Source organism: Tympanuchus pallidicinctus, unplaced genomic scaffold (assembly GCF_026119805.1).
Source record: "Tympanuchus pallidicinctus isolate F22 unplaced genomic scaffold, pur_lepc_1.0 scaffold16, whole genome shotgun sequence".
Taxonomy (NCBI): Eukaryota; Metazoa; Chordata; class Aves; order Galliformes; family Phasianidae; genus Tympanuchus; species Tympanuchus pallidicinctus.
The window spans coordinates 13,974,073-14,000,803 of NW_026294679.1; the positions used below are offsets into that span (position 1 = coordinate 13,974,073).

Here is a 26,731-nt window from a genome sequence, read left to right on the forward strand (position 1 = left end):
GGCAAGCACAAACAAGTACTTGCAGGGAAAAAAAATCGAGAAACTATTGCTGCAGCAGAAAAAATATAATTGTAGCAGTCAGCTCAGACTGATAGTCATTCTATTTAAATGGGTGAGGCTTAGACAGCTAAGATGTATCTTTAAAATACGAGAACATCCACAATAGCTTCAGTTTGTCTGAAAAATTATTTTATTGTCTCAGCATCCAATTCAACATGCTTGATTGTTTATGTTCATATTGTTATTTCTTATCATGTAAAGCAAGTGTAATTGAGAGATAATCCCTATGTAGCATATTTCTAAACCGAACAGTATTCTATTCACACTGCAGTGAATGTTCAAACAGTACATATTAATTTTGAGAGGGAAAAAAAATCAAATAAATCTAAAAAACAAAGGAGTAATAGATGTGATTCAGTACACTTAATACGTTTACAGAACGTACATGAGAAACAATACCTTGCTCTGTCTAATGTTCTCCTCATGTGACAGGTCAATCTGTTCTTTAATGCTTAATTCATCTTTTCTTATTTAACATTTCTCCATTTTTCCCACTAGCTTCTAAGTAAATTTGCATCTTAGCACAATAGATTTTAACTTCAGCCACATGAAATATAAACACTTTTTTATAGGTACTATATGTCAGGAATACTTTGAATGTTGAGTTTTATTGTGTGGTTTGAAATTTCTCTCAGTCTAGGAGTTTCTTTGAATGCTTGCATTAAGAATGTATAAATTCATGTCTTTGTTTTCTTCTTCCCTTCTCAGACCTTCCCAGTTGTTTGATTTCTCCCAGTTGTTTGATTTCTTTCGTTAGAGAAAGACATGAAATTGCATTTAAGAAACCTGAAAGAGAATTTATCTTGCTACATTTTTCTCTATAAAGGATTATTAGTAGATCAAACCTAAAGGTACTACTACAGAGAACAGACTACCTGTCCCATGGAGATGCTTTTCCTATAGCACAGTAGAGGTTTGTCCTGCCTACATATTTCATTAAGCTGCCTAAGGAATAATAATCTCTTTGTGACTATGCACTGATTGGTTCAGTATAACATATGTAAAGGATTTTATTTTTAATTTTTTAAAGTCTATTGCATGACAAATTTGTTGCAACAGTACTCGCCTTTCTTTTTTGCTGTAATAATGGCAAAATTTTCTTTGGTTAAACATGCATCCAATTTAATTACTGCTGAAGGAAGTCACAGTACATCAACAGCTGACTTGTAAGCCTGGAGCTCTGGAAACTGCTCCTTCCTCTTGACAAAAAGCTTTGAAAATTTAGTTTCTCTGCAGTGACTGAGGTGATTGAGGTAGAGATAAGCTGAAATAGATGTGAATTGGAGGGAGGAGAGATTAATACCCACCAGCATACTTCTAGGTATAACTGATGAAGAAAACACATCCACACTGGCAATCAAGTGAGACTTATATTAAATTCAGTAACTTACGTATGTATCTGTGTAAAGAATAAAAGAAATGTACGTCGTTGATTATCATCGACAAAGGAATATATTCCCTAGATTAAAACAAACAACCAAACAGAAAGAACTGGGTTTATACATAGAATATGATCAAAATCTTACAAGCTCCTACCACAAGCCGAATTCCAATTAGCAGAGGAATTTGGTTTTATATTATGATATTTAGTATAAATTGAAGGAAGTGTAAATTGATGAATAGTGGTAGGCATCTTCTCAGTGTGGCATCATGGCCTGCTGCTACTCATGAAGAACAAGTTTTCAAACTAATTAGATAGAAAGAGGAAGTGTGTGATGAATTTCCAAGTTGGCCAGCTCCCATGTTTGAAGTGCAAGTCCCAAGGTAATTGTTCTTTTTTCTTACAAAAATTTCAGCTACTGGAAATTTAGGGATATATAAGTAAGGTGTCTCGCCTTATTACTTAATTATATGCATAAAAGAATATATGTATGTTTTCTGGTTGTAAGGAGAAGCATGGATATGTGGCAGTAGAACACTATAAAGTCTTAAAAATTGAAGCTAAAATCAACTGAATTGTTTAAAGGAATGCATGATTCTGCTTTCAATCTACCAGTTCTTTGGGAAAGGCTAATCTATTTAAAGCACTTGGGACAGCAAATGCTGCCACCAAACTGTTAACATAGTTATCTTCTTGAGTGCTTTTACCTGGTGTTTTGTCTCACAAGAGTCTGGAATGTATGCTTACATGTAAAGCACAATTGGGCTTTTCAAGGGTTGAGAGGAAGATGGCCTGGGTTGTCTTTAATGTTCTATAACCAGTTGCAACTAAAGAAGACATGCAAGTGTTTTTCCATTTGTAATGACCAAAGTACAGAATAAAAATACATGAGATTAACGAAGACAGAATTCCTACAGAATTAACTTACCACATTAAGGTTCAGGCAGGAAGAGGTTTGAAGAAAGTGCTATTTCCCCAGGCCTTTTGACTTGTGCAGAGACACTGTTCCCGAAGGCCTGTGTGGTCTACGTGCAATTATTGACCTGTGGCAGCAATTGAATGACTTGAAACTGCTATTGCTTTCTTGCAATGAATATGAGATCAAACTCTACTTGAATTCCCTCATAATAATCACAATGCATACCTTTTTTAAATGATAGACAAATGAAAGAAATACGTCATGCATATGAACAACATGAGTACATGATTCGTTGCCTGCAGCTAGTTGACTATGTAGTTTTGCTATTGTTGCAAGAGGGAGATTAGCAGAAGGGAGTGTGACTCTGCTATGTTTTGCTATTCGTCTCAGCTGCCTGTTAGCCCAAGGGTGAAGATTTTTCAAGTTAATATTTAAAGGCCCAAGAGTATTGCATCCCAAGTGCATTTTTGAGCTTCTGATGCCCTGTGTTCCATTTCACTCTTGACGGTTAGGAGAGAGAAATTTGGGGCCTGAGGGCATTCTGAAACAGAACAAGCTGAGAGTGTGCAGTATCTCCTCCTCTGGAGTACTGGGAATGTGGAATGTTTTCTTTCCAAAGCTATGTATATTTCCAGAGTACGTTCAAAGTATACTTTCCATCTCTAACCAGAAAGCTTTCTGTAGCAACATTCTAATTATAACTATTTCAGTTAGTAGTTGCAATTTAAAATAACAGGCTAAGGAATAAAGATCATTGTAATGTGATAATTCTCATTACAGGGTCATTAAACTCTGATTTTGACATTTCTTATGAAAAAATAAATATTAATTTGTCTTTTCAGCTTACAGCATTTTTGAGAATATTTGAGAGGCAATCATGCTTGCTTATTGTTTATTTTAAATCATAAACAAGTAATACTTGAGATAAGAAGTAAGATTTTAATGCTCTTCAGCTGGGGAATGTTCAGAGGACAAGCTGCTAAACATTCTGAGATTCTTTTCCTAAAGGTATCCATATTACTATATTCCCATTTCATCTGCCAATCATGACTACAGGATGAGTAAGTTTGAATTCACCTTCGCATCCAGTGAAATTCGGATAGGTTTACTTGTGTTGCATGAAACAAATTTGTATCTGAGATTCCACTGAAGACAAAGGTCGTGCCAGGATCAAGCATATTCAAGCCAATGATCCAGATCTGCAACCCTAGCTCAAGCATAATGTCTGCTACGAAGTTACATCTGATCAAAGGCTACAGAATACCATTTTGAATTAGAAGCAATAAAAAAATCTTTTGGTATTTCAGACAAAATGCTTACTAATGTAAACCAAAACTAATTATTTCTTTGTGCTACTGCTAATGCTGAAAATACTATATATTTATTTTATGAACTAGTAGCTTAATCAGCACTGAATCCATGTTGGAAAGTGTTAGAATATATTTTGTCATCTGGCTCAGCTTTAGGCAGTTATATATGTAAACATAATTACTATGGTATTCCTTTTTAAACATGTTGCTCTCAAGTTTGTGATGAATGAGCCTGTGATGTGTTTGCCTGACATCTTTTTGAATTGAATTAATCCAGTATTAATTTATTTTAGATGTGCCAGAAGCATCATCCTATTGCTAATAAGTTGAAATAGACAGCAGGAAATGCAGGTCCCTCCCTAGCATTGCCAGAATGCATCTCTGTGTGTATCCAGCAATCTGGGTGATAAGTTGACAGAATGAGGCCAGTGATGCAAATAAAGGAATTTTTTCCCCTCTCTCCTTGCAGTGAATACACTCATTTATATATGAAGTTAGAAAATGCAGTTTATTTCTTGCCACTGGCTAACTTAATGACCAGTATTTCTGCACAAAATATCAATCTGAGAAGTAGCTGCTGTATCAGTATTACTATTACATGTTCGTGTGATAAGAGTATTTATGTTTCAGAAAGTTAGGCTATTTTGTTCGGCTTATCAGTTACCCGAGACTGAAGAAGCATTCTCTGCATGCATTTGGGGCTAAATCCTCACTACAAATTAAGAGTAGTTTTCCAGTACTCACTGCAGCTGACTCAAATTGGTGCCACTTTGCTGTAGTGGAGTGCATGAATTAATACTTCTTTAAAAAGCAAATAAACATGTTTTTTAAAATGGAAGATAAACTTTTTCCTGTCCTAAAAAAAAAAAAAAAAAAAAAAAAAAAGTTATTATGCTTGTATAGAAAGAGAAGAAAATCAAAGATATTGAATGAATGACAGTGATATGCTTCTGTAAAATAAACATCCTATGCTTATTAAAGTAACATAATCCTGTTAACTTTTATCTTAATACCTGGGTAGTGATGATAGGAAGTCAAAAAAAGAACTCATAACTGTACCCCATTCTAATCTGATAAAAAGGAATAATGCACAAAGGTGTCCAGGAAGGTGATGTACTTCTGTATTTTTTGGCTAATTACATCCAGATGCTACAGAAAATGTTATTAGTATATTTCATTTGCACTTTTATGGGCAGCTGTATTTGTGAATAGAGAAATTATCATCTGTGACAAGTGCACTTTTAGACAAAAATAACAGAGGGCCAAGCACCTAGAAAATGAAATGAAATGGGGCTTCTGCAGTTAGTTTGCTGTTACCAATGCAATATATATTGCAATTTGACAAAGATCCATCTTGCAGGTAATTCAGGGGGAAAAAAGGTCATCTAAGTGTTTATTTCCACAAGAACTGACTCTCAGATTGAACCTTGTATGTCTGTTTGATGGATGGGAGAATCACTTTTTCCAAACCCACAAAAGATGTTGGAAGTAGTTATTCAAGTGTCTGAAGCAGCTCTGATCTTCTTTTGTATAACACATGGTGCATGATACTCAGTATGATCCACTATTGTATGCCACTGTCGTTTCATTTTGTATGACATTTTTTCACTGAAATGAAATGTCAGATGGCTATCAGCCTGTCTGATTTTGTGTTTTTAATGTGAGCAATTAATATTGTGAACTCTGTCCATATAACACTAATTGCAGCTGGCAGAAAGGGCTTTCACTATATTTTTTTTTTTAAAATAACTGAAACAAACAGTGCAATTTATAAAATATTACTAGAAATGCAGTCACATTAAAACCAATGCATTCTTAACGTAGATGAATTTCAGTTTTTAAATGCCAAGCTGGTTTTTAAACAAGGTAAGGAGGTTGTTTTTGTTTTACTTTTTTAAATCTAAATTAAAAATCTATAAACTTCCTTAGAAACTTTATTTCTGAAAAGTATGAAAGGCAGCTTATTTTGAACCCTGTTCTGCTCTGCCTACTTCCAACATGAACGGGCACTATGTATATAATCCATCAGCTACTATTTTCTGGAGAATCTGTTCATCTTTTTTATTCTTTCCGCCATATTCCACTTGACAAAAATCTGCAATCATGTAAACAGAGGCTGTCTGGAAAACATAATGGATGCAGCTGCACTTGAATCTGAGAAAACAATACCTATTATCTGCAAGTTGAAAATATTTACAATAGTATATATCGACAGCTCACAGAGGACAGATGCCTAGAGCATAGCCTAAACAGACTTCCGTTCATTACATGAAATAATGTTACAAACAGCTCATACTGCAACAGCTGCCTGCAGTTCAGTATGCCTTCAACAGGATCACTTTAGTGCATGGTTATAGATTCAGCTTGTTTTTGTTTTAGACCAAGTGTATTTTGCAAGCTATGTATGATGCGTGCATATGCCTAAGTATAGCATATGTTGTTTATGAGCTTTTAATCTTTCTTCACTCAAGGCAGTGATGCACCCCCTGCAGTTTAAAGTGTTCCATCTGTGTCACTTGTCTACAGTGGTAGATTTGTATCTTAGCAGAGTTAGAAGAGATATCTTCAATCTTCTTGTGACAGTTGCACAGCATTTCAGGCTGACAGCCCTTGTCAAATCAACAACAAAACCTACGCATCTCGCACTGCTAATTTTCCAGAAAGGATTTAAAAACTCCTAACAGTGCAGAGAACTGTTACTTCCCCGCACTGCAGCATTTGGCCAAAGGACAGATATAATATGCTGAACCTGTCCTACAATACTGTGGAGGTCCCAAATAAGACAAAATAGAGTGTTTTGAAAAATGCATACTAACAGTTACCCTGAATAGCGTAATGACCAGAAAAATTAATTCAGGAATGCACAATACCTAGAGAAATCCCTGGAGTTGCCTGTTATTGTCTTACCAGCCCAGCTACAATTTTCATTTAGAATTGTGCCATATTAACTGAACAATTGTTTAGCAGAAGAAGACCATAATCTTAGGTCTTATTACTTTGTTTTTGTCTGCCCTATTTTTTTTCTACTGTAAGTTTATAGTTTATCACACACATACCCACGCATATAATATATATATATATATACATGCATGTACTCATCTGTACATTCACACACAGATACACAAGTAGAATTTAAAAAGTGTATGATAGTTCAAAATGTTCACATCAAAATAGAAACATTTCAGCAGGTCCAAATGGCAAAGTGTTTTTTAACTACCTGCACTTCTGCCATTTCAATTTCAACACATAAATCAGTTATACTATCCACTGAAGAAGGAGAAAAATACAAAGAGATTATTTGTTAAACAACTATTTTAAGTTCCTATAAAATATTGTTCTTCACTGGGAAAAGTATTAAATATAATATTTTTAATTCTGGTTTAATAATAATTATCTGCTTTTGTTTCAAATGTCACTCAAAACATTTTTTTTTTTTTTTTTTAACTCAGAGGAAACAATTTAAAACCAAAAGACCCTTGAAAGAGTCCAATATCCCTTGAGAGGAAAACCCTGCACCACTGGTAGAGAGTTTACATTAGGGCACTTTTCAGTAAATAGTTACTGAGGACATTCTGTAATGGAGATCAAAGAACATACAGTGTAAAAGCATAAGACAATTTATCATCAAAAAATAGACTTCATAACATTGGTTACATGCATTACTACAAGAAATGTATTACATATGTACATAGTGCTAACATCTATTTTACCATGAAAGTGCGATTCATATCAGCCTTTTAAAAAGTCTTCTGTATTTTCAACTAGCAGTTTCAACTTTAAGGTACTATTTTATACTTTCATTTCATGAGTACCATTATTTCCAATATTTTTTTCAGGAATTCTAATAAGCTCATATCTGTTAAGTAAATTAAAAAAAAAAAAAAAAAAAAAAAGACAATTCCTCTATGATCACAGAATGATACTAAAAAGTCTCATTCGTTGGTATAGTAAAATTTCAAATTGTCTTTTAAAATATATTAAAAAAAATGGTAAGTCAAATTAAAGCTTGGAATAACCAAAGTAGAAACTATTTGTCCAGTAACTAAATACCAGTTGTTAACTGCTGCTAGTGATTAATGATGTGCTTGGCAAATTATTATTGAATTTAATTCCAATACATCTATGAATTTAATTCCAATACATCTATTCATTTCTATAATAAAATTCAGACATTTAAAAGGAAATGAAAGATCAAACCCACAAGCACAGAAAATAATAATCTACAGGAGCAAAATCTTTACTTGAACAAATTAAATATTCTTTTCTCTTCAAGGAAAAGTTATTGTGATGGTTATCATACAACTCTGACTGTAAATTAAGATCTTTATTCTTTTAACTATGCTTTTAAATTACTTTTTAAAAAAGTAATAATCCAACAGTTCTGTTTCTGACCACATTGATTAAACAAGAAATGACAGGAATTATGATAATCACAGAATCACGGGGCTTTGAAGGGACCTTAAGAGATCATGGCAATCAACTCCCTCTCTAAAGCAGGTACCTTGCAACAGGTTGCACAGGTAAGCATCCAGATGGGTCTTGCATATCTCCATAGAATGAGACTCCCCTCTGGGCAGCCTTTTCCAGTGCTCTATTGGCCTTACAGTATAGTTCTTCCACATATTAATATGGAACTTGCTATGTACACATTTTAGTTCATTACTCCTCATCCTATTGTTACACACCATGGTGAGAATCAGTCCCAAGAGAAGCAGACATTTTAACCAAGGCTGGAATATTTCTACAAAGTTGTTTATACCAATAAATTGAACAATTGCATTTAATACTTCATAATTAACCCTATTTTTGAGAACAGTGACAATTTCTGATCAATGTGAACTAGGAAAAACTTATAATTTTCAATTTTTGTTTAACAGTTGAAAACATCTAAATTGACAAAGGCAGCAAGTAGTTGAGTTGCTTATTTTTATTTTTATTTTTATTTTTATTTTTATTTTTATTTTTATTTTTATTTTTATTTTTATTTTTATTTTTCGGAGTTCCTTGAAATGTGCATAAAACTGTGCAGATGTACTTCCCTGCAGCAGACACTCTAATCTTTGTTCAGTGTATTTTATAGGATTATGACTACACCTAAAGGATACTGAAGGAGTTACTTTTGTGTAGCAGCATACAATGATGGGTACACAGTCTATGCCTTCCATAAAGTTCTCCAAAATATTGCCATGAATATTAAAAAAAAAGTTAGACAAGAAGGTCTTAAAGAAGGACTGTAAATTTTCTGTTAAGGCTATGCAGTGAAAGATGACTTTCAGCACAGGGGCCTTGAGCAGCTAGATGGACAGGACACAACAAAAAGACTTAGCAGTCTTCCTGGTAAAATGATTCTGGGAGAAGCTCTTTATTTCCTTTATATCACTTAAGTACTACTAGGATAATTTTTTTTTGTGAAAAAAAGAAAGTCTTAACTTTCTCAGTTTCCTGTTGATAGAGAACTTGTAATATATATAGCCTACATTTAAAAAATTACTAAGATTAGACTCATATAGTTAACAAGTTCGGGAGTGCTTCTTATTGTGGCAGTCTCAACTGATCCAGTTATGGTTGCAGTTGCTTGAAATTGCCTGTTCTCAGTCATAGTAAATAAAAGCAACACTAATTATTGTATATAAAAAAGAACATTTAACATGAAAGCTTGATATCTCTGCAATGTAAAACAATCTCAAAGACCACTCAAATCATCCTAAATTCTGCAATGTTGTTACATGTGACTACATTGTATTTCAGATGCTCTCAACAACCTTTGAGACAGCCACATGCTCTATTTAAGCAATCTCCCTATAGGAAAGGTACTTCTCTTGAAGCCTCCTAAGTATCAGACAATAAGACAAAAGAATCCCTTGACCACCTCGATGAAGAACAGTTTACAGAAATTATTGGAATTCTTAAAATATACTTGTCATTTATTAAATTGAGAACTATTTTGTTAATAATTTCATCAGTTATGGTTCTGCAGAAAATTCAACCTGCTTTGATTTCCACACACCCAAAATTGCATACTTTTTGAGGAGAAAAAATAATTTTGGCTTTTCATCATCAAGTATGCCTCAACCAAGAAGGCTAGAATTGCACGTGATGTATCTTTCAGATCGTAAGATGGAAAACCATGATTGAAGCAATTCGCAATTCTAAATTACGTTGTGCTGTATTCACTTAATTCTTTTGTGCAGGTTAATTTGCATCTTTGTAGACCACTTACCTAGAAACTTCAGATGAGAATCTTTTTTTTTTTTAATGTAAAACCAGAACAAAAGAGCCATTTCTTCTGGCATTAGTAAACTTGAAAATATCGAGTTTACTCCAACACCTCTATCCTTCCAAAAATGTTTATTAGGAATGAAGAGTGCTAACAAATCAAGAAAACATACATATTACTAATCTATACTGAACAGCACTCCTTGAAATGTGAAGTCTAGAAAGAGACCTGAATTTCCAAAGATGTATACAGCTTTTTCCAAGTGGTACTTCTGCATTTAACTCACTTAAAGTAAACTTCAAAGAAGTCGTTGTCTTGATGCCTGCTAACATAAATATAGAAAGACATTAACCTGTGAAATTGAAAGTGATGCATAGACATATGAATTCTCATTATTGACAGCTTCCTAAAGCCTTTGTTAAACTCTACAATGTTTTGAGATTAAATTCATTGCAAAAAAAAAAAAAAAAAGAAAAAGAAAAAAAATAGGAAAAAAGAAAACAACACTATTAAAAATTATCATGGAAAAGAAGCAAATGAAAACAAGAACACTATTAAAAAGAGTAATTGTGGAAAAGCAGCAAATGAAAAATATGACAAGTTTTGGAATGTATAAGAAATGGAAAACAATACTGAAAAAAAAAAACCAAAAAACAAAAAACCCCACACCCCAAAAACCTATAATCTTGGATATTGGTGAATTTGAAAGAAATGCATTTATATTTCCACACCTGATGCACATCAACTTTGTATTTCTGAGTAGTGGCCAGACCATAACAATATTAATGATTAAGAAGCCACAACCTCAGAAAAGATGGAAGAAAAAAAATAATAGTTTTGAGCAAAGTAATCATATTTTAGAAAGAAAATTTTAGAGGTTAATTATAGGCTAATGAAAAACTAGCATAATTTTCCCATCTTAGATATACGTTCACAGGTAGTAGAAAAACAAGACTTATTATCCTATTTTTAATATTTTACAATTCTTGAAGGAGTATGATGACAGCTCTTTCCAACTAATCTATAGTGGGTCTGATTCTGATCAGGTTCAGTGGAAGAAGAATGCTATCTCCCTAACATCTAAGTAGCACTGTAGTAAAGCGATTTAAAAACCCAAAATTAGTGTTGCAATACATACCTTCAAACTCATGAAAAAGATGACTGAATTCCACATTGAGAACACATCCTGTAGCCTGAACAGTTGCTTGAACAGAAAAATACAGATATTCAGTACGTTCAACAGGATTAAGTGGAGCCTGATGCTTAGAGTGTGCCCACGCAATTACAGCTCACCAGGATTTTTGGATTGCAAGGTACAGTTTCAAACAAGCACATGTGCTTGCATTTGTATAGTTCTATTTAGCACTTAACATTTAACATTTCAAGTTGACTTTCTTCTTTGGAACTGATATATGCAAAAGAAGAGCAGACAATATTGTCAGGCAAAAGATATCAAAAAGAAAAGTTCCTTATGCAGGATGTCACTTTTATACATAATCTGAGTATGTCATCCATAGTATATTTGAGATATACAAATATAAAAAGATGTTACTTTTAAGTCTGAATACCTCCCATGACCTGCATTAGAAATTACAAAGAATACTCCATGCTTTGAAGGGCAGGCAAAGAAACGTGTTTTTCTTATTCAAAAGAATCACTATTGCAATGGAGACACTTAAAGGAAAGTTGGGAGAGAAATAGAATAACTTAGTCACAGAATACAAATATAATTAATATTGTAGTACTGATAAGGAGTTATCTTTTTCATTCAAATTCAAAGTCAAATAATTTATATTATCAAACATTTGTACAGGTGCTGATATTAACAATTTTTTTGCATTTTACTATACAGAATAATGGTGTAAACTGAGGTTGCCTGGGATGTTTTAACTTCTTTACATTCAGATCTCTCATTTCCTAAACTTCTTCAGACAGTTCATATTCTTACTTTATTATTTGGAGATTATTTTTTTCAGACCCAAGATACTAAGACTGTGATTTAATACTAATGATATACAGACAAAGATCTTCTAGTTCACCTATTCAAAATCAAAGGTGAAATAGATTCTTATTATTATTAATTGTATGAAAGTTGTAACATATTAGCATAGGATGAATTATTTACTGGAGCCACTACTTACGCCCCTGTTTAACATATAATTTAACCTATTGTAGGAAAAATTCTAGAAATCAATGTCACTATCCTCATACTTGATATAAAAAAATACCAAGAACAAAAAAAAAATACAGAACAGTTAGAACAATACAGTTTCAAATATGTACATTTTTACATTGTTAAAAGCAGTCATTTTTCCAAAACATCATATGTGAATTAAGTCCATTGAGATTCTGATGGGAATGATTTGCATGATGGGAAAAAGAAGAGTAGAATATGATCCAGAGTAACCATACAAATATGTGAAACATTTTTCCCAACATTTTAATGAGTTGACAGATGTCTTGTTCCAGTGAAGCAAACACATCACTGCTTCTATATAGCCAGTATGTTAAGTTCTCATAATATGAATCTCTACATGTTACAAAGATATGCTTGAAAGAATTCATTTTCAGGCCCTTTTAAAGAAGCATTGATTGCAAATGCATTAATGCCAGTCAAAAGAATGATTAACCATTCTGTAAAATTTTGCATTGTGCTCTCTGAAGTAAGAATAAAGTTGTTCTAAAACAGTGTTGTTAACAAGAGGATGGGGTCGCCCTTTGGATTCATGTAAACATCTTTCTCTTCCATCACTTCGAATGCAATAGAATCCCTTAGTTTGGTTAAAATAAAAATTAGAAGACATAATTCGGGAAGGAAGATTCAGAAATCTCTCAACTTTTTGTAATTCAGGAAGAGGGTCCTTGATTAAAGTATTGCCATCCACTATATGAATCTGATCCAAACTGAAATGTTTAAGCCACTTTTCCATATGAACATCATATAAACTTCTCTGAATAGCTTTGTATTTGGTATTAAGTGCTCCATTCTTAATAACAATATCTTCAAAAAGCTGAACAGGCTTGTGACTTTCTACTCTGTTGTAATATACTTGGGTATAGTCAGATATAACTCTCTCAGTGGGATCTCTCAGAATGAGCAGCAGCTTAATGGAGCTATTCATGTCATGAATTCTTTCTGGAGCCTGTGGTGATGTAAAATAGCCTGGTGTTTTCTCAATAGTAATTTGATTTCCATACGAAAATGGCATCAAACTCCTATACCAGTCTATTCCTTTCACATAATTTTCATCCCAGTCAAAAAAGTGGACTTCTGTAGCTGCTACAACAATATTAGGATGAATATCCAACATTTCCAGCAAAGCCCTTGTCCCTCCTTTACGAACTCCAATGATAATTGTCTGAGGTATTCGTCGGCTTGTGCCAGGAGGTCTCACCTGTGCTGAATAGTGTTCACTTTTATTGCTGAATAATCCTACCTGTGACTTCAGTGTTTCTAACAGTGCCCCATTCTCTACAGGAGCACCCTGAGTATGAGTCAGCAGAAAATAAGCTGACACCAGAAGAAAGGCCATGTGGAGAAGAATAATTAGTTCAAGATAATACTGCGTTTGATTAATGAAAGAATAGATCGGTCCCTTCTTGAGTTGGTTGGCAGAACCAGCGGTAAACAAACAGCAGTTTTCTGAAGCATCTGCAAAATAAAATAAGTCAAATAAATATTTCTAAATCCATCACAAATTGGAAATTCAATTTTCCATTCAATTAACAAATCCAATCATAATAGAAAATTTATCTATCTGTTACAGTTACCTGTTTTAGCTGGCTTTTTTTTTCCTCAGAAGATGATGAGAAAGATGAAAAAGAAGAAAGAAAATGAGGATGGTGATGATGAGGAAAAGCAGATGAATAATGGCGTTGCAAAGCAGGAGTGCTGTGCCTTTGTTGAATCAGTGTGGGGAAAAAAAAAGTAAAATTGATGTGACAGGGTGATTTCTTTGCAGCTAGTGCTAGCAAAGTGCTATGGAGTGTAGCCATTCAGGTGTTAGGAAAACCTTGGTAAAAACAGGTCTTTCAGTATAATTCTGCAGTCCTTCTGAATCTCTGCTGTAAAAGAAATGCCTAGATTCTTTCCAAATTAAAAATGTTGTAGGGAAGTAAGTGTGGTTGAAGTTGGATGCCCTCTTTTTTCTTCATCCAGTTATTCTTCTGTCATTTTAAAGTGGGTACACATGCACACGTAAGTGAAATGTCACTGTAACTGTGTTGCTAGTCTTTGGAATCTCTTGGGAAGGTTTTGTGTGTATTCACAGAATCAATCACAAAATGGCTTAGGTTAGAGGGGACCTTAAAGATCATTTTCAGTTCCAAAACCCCTGATGTCAGCAAGGTTGTCACCCACTAGAACAGGCTGCCCAGGATTCCATCTAAATGGGGCATCCACAGCTTCCCTGGGCAGCCTGCTCCAATGCTTTTGAATGAACAATTTGCTTCTAACATCTAATCTAAAACTTCTCGTTACTTTAAAACTGTTCACCCTTTTCAAACCGCTATCAGACCATGTAAAAATTCAGTCCTCCTGATTATTGAGTTTCTTTTAAGAACTGGAAAGCTGCAATGAGATCCCTACAGAGCTCTCTCTTCTCCAGGCTAAACAAGCCCAACTTCCACAACCTTTAGGAGAAGCGCTCCAGCTCTCGGATCATCTCTGTGACCCTCCTCTGGATCTACTCCGACACCTCCATGACTTTCTTGTGCTCAGAACCCCAGGCCTGGACACAGGACTCCAGATTGGACTTCATGAGGGCAGAGGGGATGATGATCCCCTTCATCCTGCTGCTGTCCCTATTTTGGTGCAGTCCAGGATACTGTTGACCTTCTTGGCTGCAAGCACATCACACCCAGCTTTTCATCCACAAGAACCCCAAAGTTCTCTTCTGCAAGGCTACTTCTCAAAAAGTTCTTCCACTCTGTACTCATATCTGGATTGTCCTAACCCAAGTGCACTAGCCTGCAGTTAACCTTATTGAATCTCATCAGGTTTTTCTGGGCCCAATTTTTAAATTTATATATTATAATATTTTGATATTGTAATGCTGTTTGAAATGTATTGCTAGCCATCACAACAATGCTGATAAAAGAAAAAAAGTTCAAATCAGTGCAATACTTGTACTAGAGACACTATTCTTGGAATGCCTGTTCCCATGCCTGAAAAAAAATCTTACAAAGGAAACTTATTTGAGAGGATTCTTGGAATTTTCCCATTTCTCAGCAAATATACAGTTTATAAAAAGACAGTTGTGAGGTTTGCATGATACATCTATTTCCTTAATTTGTTTTGGTTTTAGTGCGGAAACAAACTTTAATTCAGTGAAGCAGTAGTTATTTTAAACCAACTGATTTTGGATGCTATTTGTATGATGGCTCATATTTTAAAGCCATCTCAGAAATACTAAAGCCTTAGCTCCTTCTTTGTTCCCACTGTCAGTCTCTTTCTTTTTCTGAATACACTGTTCACAATACTTTGCCTCTTAGAAAAAACCTTAGAGAACACAGCCAATTCCCATTTGTCATGGCTCCGAGGAGCACTTAGTGTTGCTATTCAAAAGTTTTTTCCTTTGAGGCTTATTTTACAGTAAAAAGTAACAAAAACATTTTTGATAATAACAATCTAAGCAAGATTCCCTGAATCTATTTTCTAAATCTTCCCATTAAAACATACTCCAGCATCCTTGATAACTATGGAATGACCTTTTGGAGTCTTGATTGACTTCTAAACTCACAGATAGCAAGTATTAACACTTAATTTTAAAATTGACTATTTAAAAGTGAACTGTGACCTTTAGTGAATAAATCTTTGCAAAGCATTCCCTACTATGTCCAAGGAAGACCTAAGCATGGCTATTTGAAAAAAAATATTACTTCAACTAGGTAAAGTGGATGAGCATACACTTACTAAATACTGGAAAAGTCCAGATCTAAATTGAGTTTTTAAACCAGAAACAGGAAAAAAAAAAAAAAGATTTTTTTACCAACATGAAAGAAGAATTGATTTCAAAGGTAATAGGCTTTTAACTAAGAACTCCAGGTAGAAGTTCTGTTTAAAGAACAGGGAATGCAAATATTTCTGTGGAAATTACCAGATGGAAGAACAGGTACATTTATGCCAAATCCATTTTGTTTTAAGAATTACTGCTTTTTTTGGGTAGGAAGTTTGGGAAATAGTAAACATGCTGAAGAATCAAAATGCATTCTGCTATAAATGACAGTTAGTGTCTGTTGATTTTGAGAAGCTCTTAAAGAGTGTACAACACTGCACATGTTGTTTAAGGCATTACACCCTAGGTGACTCAAAAAATATTGGCCTTCAAATTCCAAGCATGTTTGCAAGCAGTGACTTTGCTTCGTTAATGCCAAGCTTTTTGGCAAATTCAGAATTTATTGTTTGACAACCTTCTTAGACTTCGTATTTACAGTAAGGACAAAGCTACACATCAGTTGCTTTTAGAAGCATTTCCTCTCTTAGCTGGAAAGAATATACAGCAATATTGCTGCAATTCTGTAATTTCAGTAAGAAGTAAGGAGGGGAGCTGGGAAACGGATAATATTTTAACCTTTTCCAAAACTTTAGCATTAATTTACATTCTAATCTTTATTCTAAAATTAAAATTATTTGAAGAAGATTGAGGAATTATGGTTGTAAATCCGTTTTTTTCAATTTACCTTTTTTGTTCTAATATTTACCTCATATTATTTGATAAAGGCAAGATCAATCTGAATATTGGGCAAGAAAGCACTGCCTTGCAACTACCATGAAGTAGTAAACTAATTTAAATAATTTAATTTAATTTCCAGAACTATCCCATTCAGTTTTAAAAACTGATTCTTAACAGACATGTTAGGCATCTCTGACTAATCAGATTAAAATGTTTTTAGAATTATAGATAAGATATATTCTTGAGACTGACTAGGATAATAGAAAAGGATCTGAGTTTTGGATCTCTGCAGTAGAATGGACAGGGGTGAGTTCATCTTATGTTGATGATTCACAGTGATTGATGAAAAACATTCAAACTTACTGATATTTTTTTTAGTAAAATAAAAATTCAGTGAAATAAATGCCACAAACTTTGCTTATATGGCTTCACTCAGCTAAGAATCACACATAAATACTGTGATTCAGAGAAGTCTGAAAGCTGAATAAAAAATTTATACTTGGAATTAGGGAAAAATTTGTCTTTCAAATATTTTTGGGTTTACATATAATAACAGTGAATGACTGTTTAAATGACCATCTAAAAATCAGCACTTCTCTATAATAACACATTTGGAAACCAAGTAACAGGAGACACCATGTTTCCTATACACCAAGTATTAGTAGCATTTTTGAAAACAATCATTAGTTTAACAAGTTTTCAATTCATTAGTTTTAGTATAGTGGAAATTTCCTAGACTTATTGCTATGAAAAAAAAAAACCAAAAAACTTTACCTAGGAAATACTACCAGAAGAAAATATTAATTCAGAATGCGCTGCAAAGCTGATGCCTAAATAGATCAAAATTGCCTTTGGGAGCAATTCCATCAGAACAACATTCCAGCTTCAGCCTAAGAGATTTGATTGATTTGATGAAGCTCTAAGATGTTAGATCCTGTGGTTAGGTTATAATTGCTACATAAATGTAAAAAGGATTTAAACATGATTTATCAAATATAATTGGAAGGTTATTTGAATAATTTTTGTGCTGCTTTTCTGTCTTCATGCAATTAAATGCACATTTTTAGAAGATATGAACTGCTTTTTATAATGAAACCAATATATTTTACATTGCAGTACTGTGTACTTGGAATTTCAAAATATTCCTATTAGCCATATGGAACATAACCAAAAAATTAACTCCACGATGCATTATTGGAGTTATGGTACCATACTACATGTTTATTTGGCAGTTTTTGTGTTGCTTAGTAACACAGGGAACATCAACAGATATGATACTTAAGCAGATGTGAAGTTCAGAAAGAAATTTGCACCGTGGAGATAACTGTTTAAGTGAATAGCAACTTGTGATTTTGTTTGGTTTACTTTTTTAAAAACTAAAGCAGCAAATGCACTGGCTGAAAAATCATTTTAATATAGCAGAAATATTCTAAAAACCTTTAATTCCTGCAATCTATGGTTAAAAAAAAATCTAAATTGCTAATTATTTACCTTGCTTCAGGGTGAAGTACAATATCATAGGGTAAACATGCCTATATTATTATTACTTATTGCTAACATTATAAATGAGTATAATACACTCTCCACAGCCTGTAATACTTTCAACTGGGGAATTTCACAGCACATTATATTGATGAACTCTCTTCTGCCCCCTATTAAGGCAGTATTCTCACCTTACAGGAAATTGTGAATAATGAACATAAAGTCAGTTCAGGAGTGCAAATGCTTCAGAAAGTCAGGATTAATGTGATCTCCATAAGGTCATATAACAGGTTTACAATCCAATTGAGAAAAAAGAACAAAATAGGGCTTTCAGTTCCCCACCCACTTCCAACTTTGTACCCTTTGATGGCAATCACTCATGTTATAGTAATTTACACTTGGATTACATGCAGATCTTAAAGGAAAGTATGAAAAGAAAAGAGAAGAACTCCCCAGTGTTTTAACATAAGATTGGAGTATTCTGTAGAATGCTGCAGTTTCCTCCCTCTTGTTCCCTCCAAAGTGAAACAAAGTATGAGCTCTGATACTGCAAAAATACTCCTCACTACTGAAAGCTACAACAAGCAGAGATGTTCAGAACAAATACAACAGAATAACAGTTTTTATGTTGAATTTTAAATAATGTTTTTGCTATAAAATGCATATTTCTGTTATTTTTTTTCCTGCTAGGTACCATCTCATCCCAGCACCATTAAGAGTTTTCAACCTTCTTAAGACTTGTTGTAACAGATCCATTATATAATTATATGTAATTAAGAACATCTCTAACACTGACAATGTGAAAAAATTACAACAGCCGAACCACAAGGTGAATGGCTTCAGGAACTACTTTCATAAATCCTACTATCATGACAGTTAAGCCAGTGTAAAGTATCCTACACAGACTGGCTCTACATAATAAATAATTCTAAATAACGACTACTATCACTACAACTAGAGTTTAGTTTTTAAAACTCTATCCTCTTTAATATGAAGGAAAAGTCACTTCTGTCCAGACAGGTCAGACATGCCTAGATGGAATTCAGAAAACAATGATAACATAAATATTACAGGCATAAAGAATATTTAACATTTTGAAAAAGTTCCAAACATAAGTTTAAGTTTATTCTGGAAAGAGAGCAATGAGAAATAGCTACAATTGAATATCTGTAGAGCTGCACTATAATTTTCAGTGAGATCTGATTCAGAAGAATCCCAAATAAAGAAACATATCTGACTCAAAATAGAGCCATGCATGTGGTTTGATGTTAGAATTTCGCATTTTTGCAGAAATATGACAGCTTTCAGAGACATCATTTTCAGAGTTGTTTAAAATAGAATCCAAGTTTGTTACCTTTTGAAAGAACAAAATCTGATTTTTAATTTTGCAATCAAATCCCGATCAAAATGAACATTAGAAAGGCTTAAGTTCCTGTGGTGGAATTTGGTCTCAATAAAAAATACAAACGTAATATGGTTAAACTCTGATGATTAGCCAGAGTACTGAGTAACAATTCCCCTTGCATACAGTTTCAAGCCTAAACTCATGCTTAGAGTGTATGATTGAATAAAGTACATACACACTGTTTTATTTATATTTGCATAAAGTATGACCTTTAAAATACTGAAAATCTAAAACAATGTAAATAACAAGGACTACTGTTTTAATGATATGTGATTGCTTTGGCTGGGGACACTATTATGCTCTTATCATGCTTATCACTGACAAATTGGTGGTTGGATTTACTTTTTTCACCTCTGCTGCTAGTAAGACTCATTGAAATGCTCCACTGCCTCCTTTCCTATCAGAAAAAAATAATCTGGTTGGCTAGTATCTCAAGATCTACTTCTAACGTTCATGTTACTCATACCTCTTCTCAGTTTAATTTGGTACAAATGAGCTGGATTGTTTCAAACAGTTTAAATAATATCGCTAATCTAACTTCTTTCACTGCAAGTAGCCAGAAATAATAGGAACATAAATAGGAATAAAAATGGAAATAGCTGTTTGGTGACTAATGTTAGAAGATGCAAAACAACTGCAGTTGGCTGCAGGCTTCTCTTCTATCAGCTACACAGACTATAACAGATTTAAAGAAAAGCTAAGAAAGGTTAGTATAAACTAAAAATACATTTAATCATTGGCAGGTGATATTAGCAGATAAGAGTTTTGAAAAAAGTTTGCTTCCTTAAGGCTAGTATACTATTTTCTTATTTCTGATAACTCAAGATAGAAAACTGATGATAATGACTGCAAATACATAGCAGAACTTTATATACAGTAATATATACAGTATAAATACTCCGATGTATTTCTGTGCAAAATAAAACTTCTGTAGATGTAGCCATCACATTTTTTAGTACCTTTGAAAACATATTAATCAAAAAACCTACATAAAAGTTACTGAACTATAATTTCATGAACACCCTTAACATGTTTGTTCCACAAAGTTGGGCATATTCTAACCAAGTTTCTAAATAAACACAAAATAAATTCCTACTGTGATGTAAGATATACATGGTGGGTAGATTAATGTGTGTGACAAGGCCAATTCTACACACCCAATCCTTCTCCACATCACATTGGCATATTTCAAATGTAATCACATTATTATTTTATTGAATTAACCTTACACCTGTAATTGCTAATTGTGCATCGGGACCAATATAAATGGAAGTAACAAAGCTGAAATAACAAAGCTGAAACGCTAAGCCTTCAGCCAAATAAGCAGTAACTGCATAATTATAAAGATAGAGCAATATACAGATGATAACTGGTTTTTATATTTATTTCTACAGACCTTAGTGAGGCAATATTTCAACCTCTATACCTTTGGTATAATTAATTGAATATTATTCATTTACCCACAGTCGTTGTCAGAAAGAACACCTTGATACCTAGTGATGTTTAGAAATTAAAATTAAGAATCTGCTGCTTGCTTTAATCTACAAAACAGCAAATTCCTACAGGATTTAATTTAGCTATTAAATCCTCATTTAATATATGGCACTAGAACCTTTGTTACACGCTCCTGCAAGAATACAGCTTCCTGGCTTTAAAAAAATTGCACCGTAAAGACCTGTCAATCTGAATTGGTAGGGATTCTGAAGCATCATAAGTTCAAGGACTCTGACATACGAAAACCTTGGCTCACTGAAGAGTTTTTCCTGGGGAGAAGTTATAAATATTATTCCTTAAATTCTCAGCACTGCTCCAGTGCATGGCAAGAGCACTTTGGACAGAGCTCAGCAGACACTGGCAGCTAAATGGGGAATTAGCCAGGAGTGAAGTGTGAGGAGTTGGCCAGCCATGAAGCAGGTCCTCTTTTCCCCCACTCTGAGTGCTCTCTCAAGGTTAAATGCTTCAGCCTTTGTAGCTCTGTATCTTATCTAATCTTTTTGGTAACTTCTCAGGGAAGTTTTTCAAGGCTCTGGTATTACCCTCCGGGAACCAATTAAGTTATGTGATGCTGACTAAGAATTGCTGTACTGGGTTTTGTTTAATTGCTGCTTAGCTTCTATTATATAGAGAATAAAATATACTGATCCTTGCCTTGTAATAAAAGTCTTATAACAATTTGCAAATTTGAGGCCTCCTGATGTCAAATATGATGTCAAATATGTCAGACAATAAGACAAGATAAACCAATTTCTTTGCTCAAGAATATGCTGAAAAGTGCAAGAGCAAAAGTGAGCTGAGAGTTCAAATATAACAGAATGAAGCAGCTGAGAAACCCATCAGAATTGAAACTTTCTGATCTTGTAAATGGTGGCGAACAAAGTACATTTTAAGTGTGTGAAACCAAAGGACATGCTTATTTTTCTGACTAATTCTTAAGTATGAGGGCTGCTCCAAAAGTAACGCTTCCTGTTTTATTATGTTGGCCCATGTCATCAGAGATAGATTTTGATGGTATAGCAGTAGAGGTTGAATTTTCCACTAATGTTACATTACATTCTGTTGCTGTGTGACAGATAGCAGCAAAGAGACAATCTAACAAAATGGCATCTGATATGGGAGTGTACATGAAGCAAAGTTGCGCCATTGAATTCTTTCATGCAGAAAACATTGCACCCATGACCAAACGTTACTCATAAAATTTTAGTATCAGAAAATCCAAGATTACACAAATAAAGCAGCACTGCCTAATTTTTCTCCAAGTAAACAGACACATAGAGGTCAAAGTCAGAAACCACACAAAGCAACTGCTTAGCATTTCTTAAGGCTGATTGCTACAGAAGTTAATAGAGGTAAAACTCTGTCATACAGTGGTAAGCAAATCACTGCTAATAAAGGAGAAATGTAATTGTACAATATAGGAAAGACACAGAAAAAAAAAAACCACACATAATATAGAATGTATAACAAAACTCTTCTTGAATAAAAACTCGATTAATGCCTTCAACACATATCCATTACCAAGTTACATGCACTTCTAACCCAGCAGGCATCTGCTGAGACACAATAATGAAAGCAATTGAGGAAACATTTGAAAATGCCTAACAACCAGAGCACAACACAGAAAATAAACCAGCTGTGCCAAACTCAAGCCTCCTTGGCATTGCTCCTAGTGCTAAAACTCAGTCTTATAAACTTTAACAAGGCTGAACTTGTAGGAACGTCAGCTGTAGTCAAAGTATTAAAGATACACAAAAACAAGTCAAAAACTCTTAAACTTCAGTGGAAAACAAAGCAAGCCCTTCTCTTTGCCCCTAGTCCATCCAGCTATTATGACAACTTCCCTATGCAAAAAGAATCTCTGCATCTAGAAGCTAAGGTTTTCTTTGGTTGTGCTCTAAACCTGAAAAGCCAGAGGAGATACAGCTGCATCAAACAGCATGGTTAATTCAAGCAGAACATGTTCCTTACCATACAGCACCACTTCTTCCCCATAGCTCAGCGCTACTTTGCACTCAGCTCAGCCTTTCACACTCTCCATTTAATGCTGCTTCACTTCAGATCAGTTAAAAATTCTCAGAAAGTCTCTTTGATGGCTGACAGTGCCTACAGCAATTCTTCAGAGCCTTTAAGCTCTGTCTGTCAATTTCCACCTAGGTTTTCAAGGTAAAAATCATATTTAGGAGCCATCACATACATTTAGTATCTGGACTTTAAGACTTCAAATTTGTGAAACCTGTGACAAATATGTTTGTCATATTAGAAAATGTGATTAGGAGGAGCTACAATGGATGTGGACAGAGATAGAAGAAGAACATTTTAAAATTCCTTCCCAGATTCAATGATAGTGTTTGCTGACTGTGGCAGTAAGACTAATAATTAATAGTTTTCTATCTGAAATTGTAGAATCAGTTTGGAAAACTCGTCTGTATCTAGACATATAATGATGTCATCTTTACAACTTCTCCTTAAGTTTGAATGATATTATCAGCATTTTAGTACCTCTTGGTGTTGGAAACTTCTGTAACAGAAAAGAAAAAGCAGCATAAGTCTCTGATGCACTTCCATAATTAAATGCATATTAATCAGAAAAATAAAGGGCCAGAGTGTTCAATCATTCTGCTACCCGTGGGTAGGTTATACAGACATGTACTTTAATTTCTTGTAAACCTTTCATTTCAGCTACTCAAAGAGATACTGCACACTGGTTTCATAATGCCACAACAATGGGACAGTTTCTCAAAGAACAACACACTAATATGATATAAAGACAAAAGGAACCTCCATTATCTCTCATTCTTCATCTCCCTCTCAGCCTCCATCCATCCTATATGAAGTCAGGGACACAGTTCCATAAAAAAATCAAGTTTTTAAAATTTCAGTTCCAGAGTGACAGAAAATCTTTTCTTTCTGGAGGAAAAAAAGTAGCAAGTGAAGCACCAAAGCAATACTTTCAAATATGACTGTCTAAATGCACATAAAGTCAGGAAGAAGTTCTGTTCTGTTGCCATTACTCATAATGAATAGTTCTTTATTCCATTAATAAAACAGTATCAGATAGTTCTGAATGTAAGATGGGAGAATCTTTAATCCCTGCATAAAGTGTGATTTAAACTTTAAAGATACTGAGCATTTGAGGCTTTTGTAATTCAAGGATAGCTGAGAACTCAACTGAAGACTGGCTATTTTTAAACACTAAAGCAGCTACTTTCAAACTCAGCAAGAAGTAAGAAACATACTAGAATATGTGTAATGACTCTCTGGTGAACATTTGCAAATCACCTATTTGCATCTGCTATTATATATCTAAGCCTTGCACTGTTTCAGAAGAACTGCATTCAAAAAAATAATCATAGAATCATAGAATTATTAAGGTTTAAAAAGCTCACTAAGATCATCTAGTCCAACTGTCAATCCATCACCACCATGCCAACCAAACCATGTCACTCAGTGCCATGTCTATACAGTTTTTGAACACCTTCAGGAATGGTGAATTCACCACCTCCCTGGGCAGCCTGTTCCAATGCAATATCACTCTTTCTCAGGATAAATTTTTCCCAGCATACAATCTGAACCTCCTCAGGCAGCTTAAGGTCATTACCCCTCATCTCATCACAAGTCACCTGGGAGAAGAGGCCAACACCTCACCTTACTACAATCTTCTCTCAGGTAGCTAGAGAGGATGGTAAGGTCTTTCCTGAGCATCTTTGTTTCCAATCTAGATAATTCCAGTTTCCTCAGCCACTTCTCATAAGACCTGTGCTCTGGAGCCTTCACCAATTTTGCTGCTCAAATATACAGCATTCTGTGAAGATTAATGTGAAATTTACTTCAGGTCTCTGCTAAAATGTCAGCATTATTCATTACCTGTCCACCCTTCTCCTGCTCTCAGCACTCAGCATCTCACCAGTTGGTCAGTTATATATAAAGCTTTTTGCACAGCATATTCACAACACTATTTCCTCCCAGATTCATTGGTGTGAAATACCTACTTCTATTTAAAGCAGCATAATGTTCAATTTTGTGGCAGCAAAGGATTTTTTTCTGCACTCTGATTATGAATGTTCAGTCCTCTTACTCTTATCTTAAAAATGCATCCACAGGGGAAAATAAATCTGGATTTAAAAATTAATTTGGAACTGCAAAATACAGAATAGTTGTTTCTGTTTATAGTATGCTGAAAAAGGTAACACAAGTAAGTAGCGCAAGCTACCACTTAATGATGCTAGCTTGGTTTTAAAGCAATAGTTTTGTCTCTCATGACAATATTTTCTCTACAAACTGTGAATTGTATATATTATTTTAAAACTTTAATACTGAATTAAAATCTTAGACATCTAGTTCAACATTTCATAGCTGAAATATTTTCACACTCACATCCCACTTACTCCTTATAGCATCTACCAATGTAAATGCCTTTTAAGCTTAATATCAATGTTGTTTAAAGGCAGGTTAAATTTCTTCGAGAACCTTTCTGTCCAGGGGGAAAGTCTGATATGGATGCACTTGAAAAGCTGTCACACCTACTGATGCCTTGAAGGGAAATCTAGCCAAAAGATGACAGTTACTCTCAGTTTATAGATAAAAATCACAGTTCAAAGAAATTTTTTGAGATTAGAATCCAGGTGTTAGAATAAAAGCAACATAGTAGCATGCATGTGTGAGAAATAAGGGGTTCAATTATTAAATGTGAAAAAGTCTTAATTCCTATGTTGTAGAGCTTACAAAAAATATACATGAAATTAGAGAGTAGCACATCAAAAACATACATAAAAAGCAACTATACTTCCCCTGATATTAAAAAGCCAAATAATGTAATTGCTGGTCACAGTTGGAGAATGTTTCAGAAATCAAATTTTTGTGAAATTGAGAAGTGTCAGGAGAAATAAGTCATGAAGTCCAACCCATTTCATGAAGATGTTTTATGGATCTCCTGCATTCTTAAGTAGGCAACATAAATTGAATGTGATGTATTTAAAATTATAACGTAACAAAGCAGTGCAAAGCTGCTAGAGAAAGAGGAAAGGAGTGGGGAAGACAAAGGAAACTACAAAAAGCAAAAACCACTAAGCATCTTTAGATAAAACTACACTATTTGTCATTTTAATGACAAATAACTAATAGACTTAGATTCTACTTCTATATTTGTGCAAATACATACACTGTGCTGTACATACATACATTGTGGCTATATCATATTTAAATCCTCACAAAAAAAACCAAAACCACAAGAACAAACAAACAAAAAAATGAAATCACCAAACCACACACACACACTCAACAATACACATAATAAAGAAGTACTGTTATACAAGACCTTCTTCAAATGTAATGCCTCCTATTTTATTATCTTGCTCTATGATGTCAGAGGAAGATGGTGGTGGTATGGTAGTAGAAGTTGAACCTTTCCACTAATATTCCATTACAGGATATTCCATTAAGGATATGTCACTGAATTCTTCCATGTAGAAAAAAAAAGGCACATACAGACACTCATTGATGTTTGCTGAATGTTTATGGAGACAAATCAGCAGATGTGATCACAGTGAGGTGGTGGGTGGTATGTTTCAGCAGCAGTGACAGAGACATGAAGGACATGAAGCCATGTTCTGGATAGCTACACACAGCTGTCATACCACAAAATAAAGAACATCTCAAACAGCTTATCCACATGAAGCAGCTAGTGGTGGTGGCTATGTTGGAAAAAAAAAAAGTGTATTGTAGATGAAAACGTGCTTTATGGAATAGTGTTACTGTTACTGTACTCTTTATATCTGTTGAAGTTTCCA

The 26,731-nt window shown here is 34.1% G+C and overlaps 1 protein-coding gene across 3 annotated transcripts in view; it reads right to left on the bottom strand.

Moving 5' to 3' along the window:
- Nucleotides 1-10,584: 10,584 nt before the first annotated feature.
- LOC128077745 (heparan sulfate glucosamine 3-O-sulfotransferase 1-like) overlaps nucleotides 10,585-26,731 on the bottom strand; it is a 47,931-nt gene continuing 31,784 nt past the window's right edge. For all 3 annotated transcript variants that reach the window (XM_052677252.1, XM_052677253.1, XM_052677254.1), the window contains exon 2: nucleotides 10,585-13,539. In XM_052677252.1, the coding sequence (XP_052533212.1) occupies nucleotides 12,491-13,539 (1,049 nt within the window). In that variant the 3' untranslated portion in view covers nucleotides 10,585-12,490. The remainder of the gene's footprint in view (nucleotides 13,540-26,731) is intronic.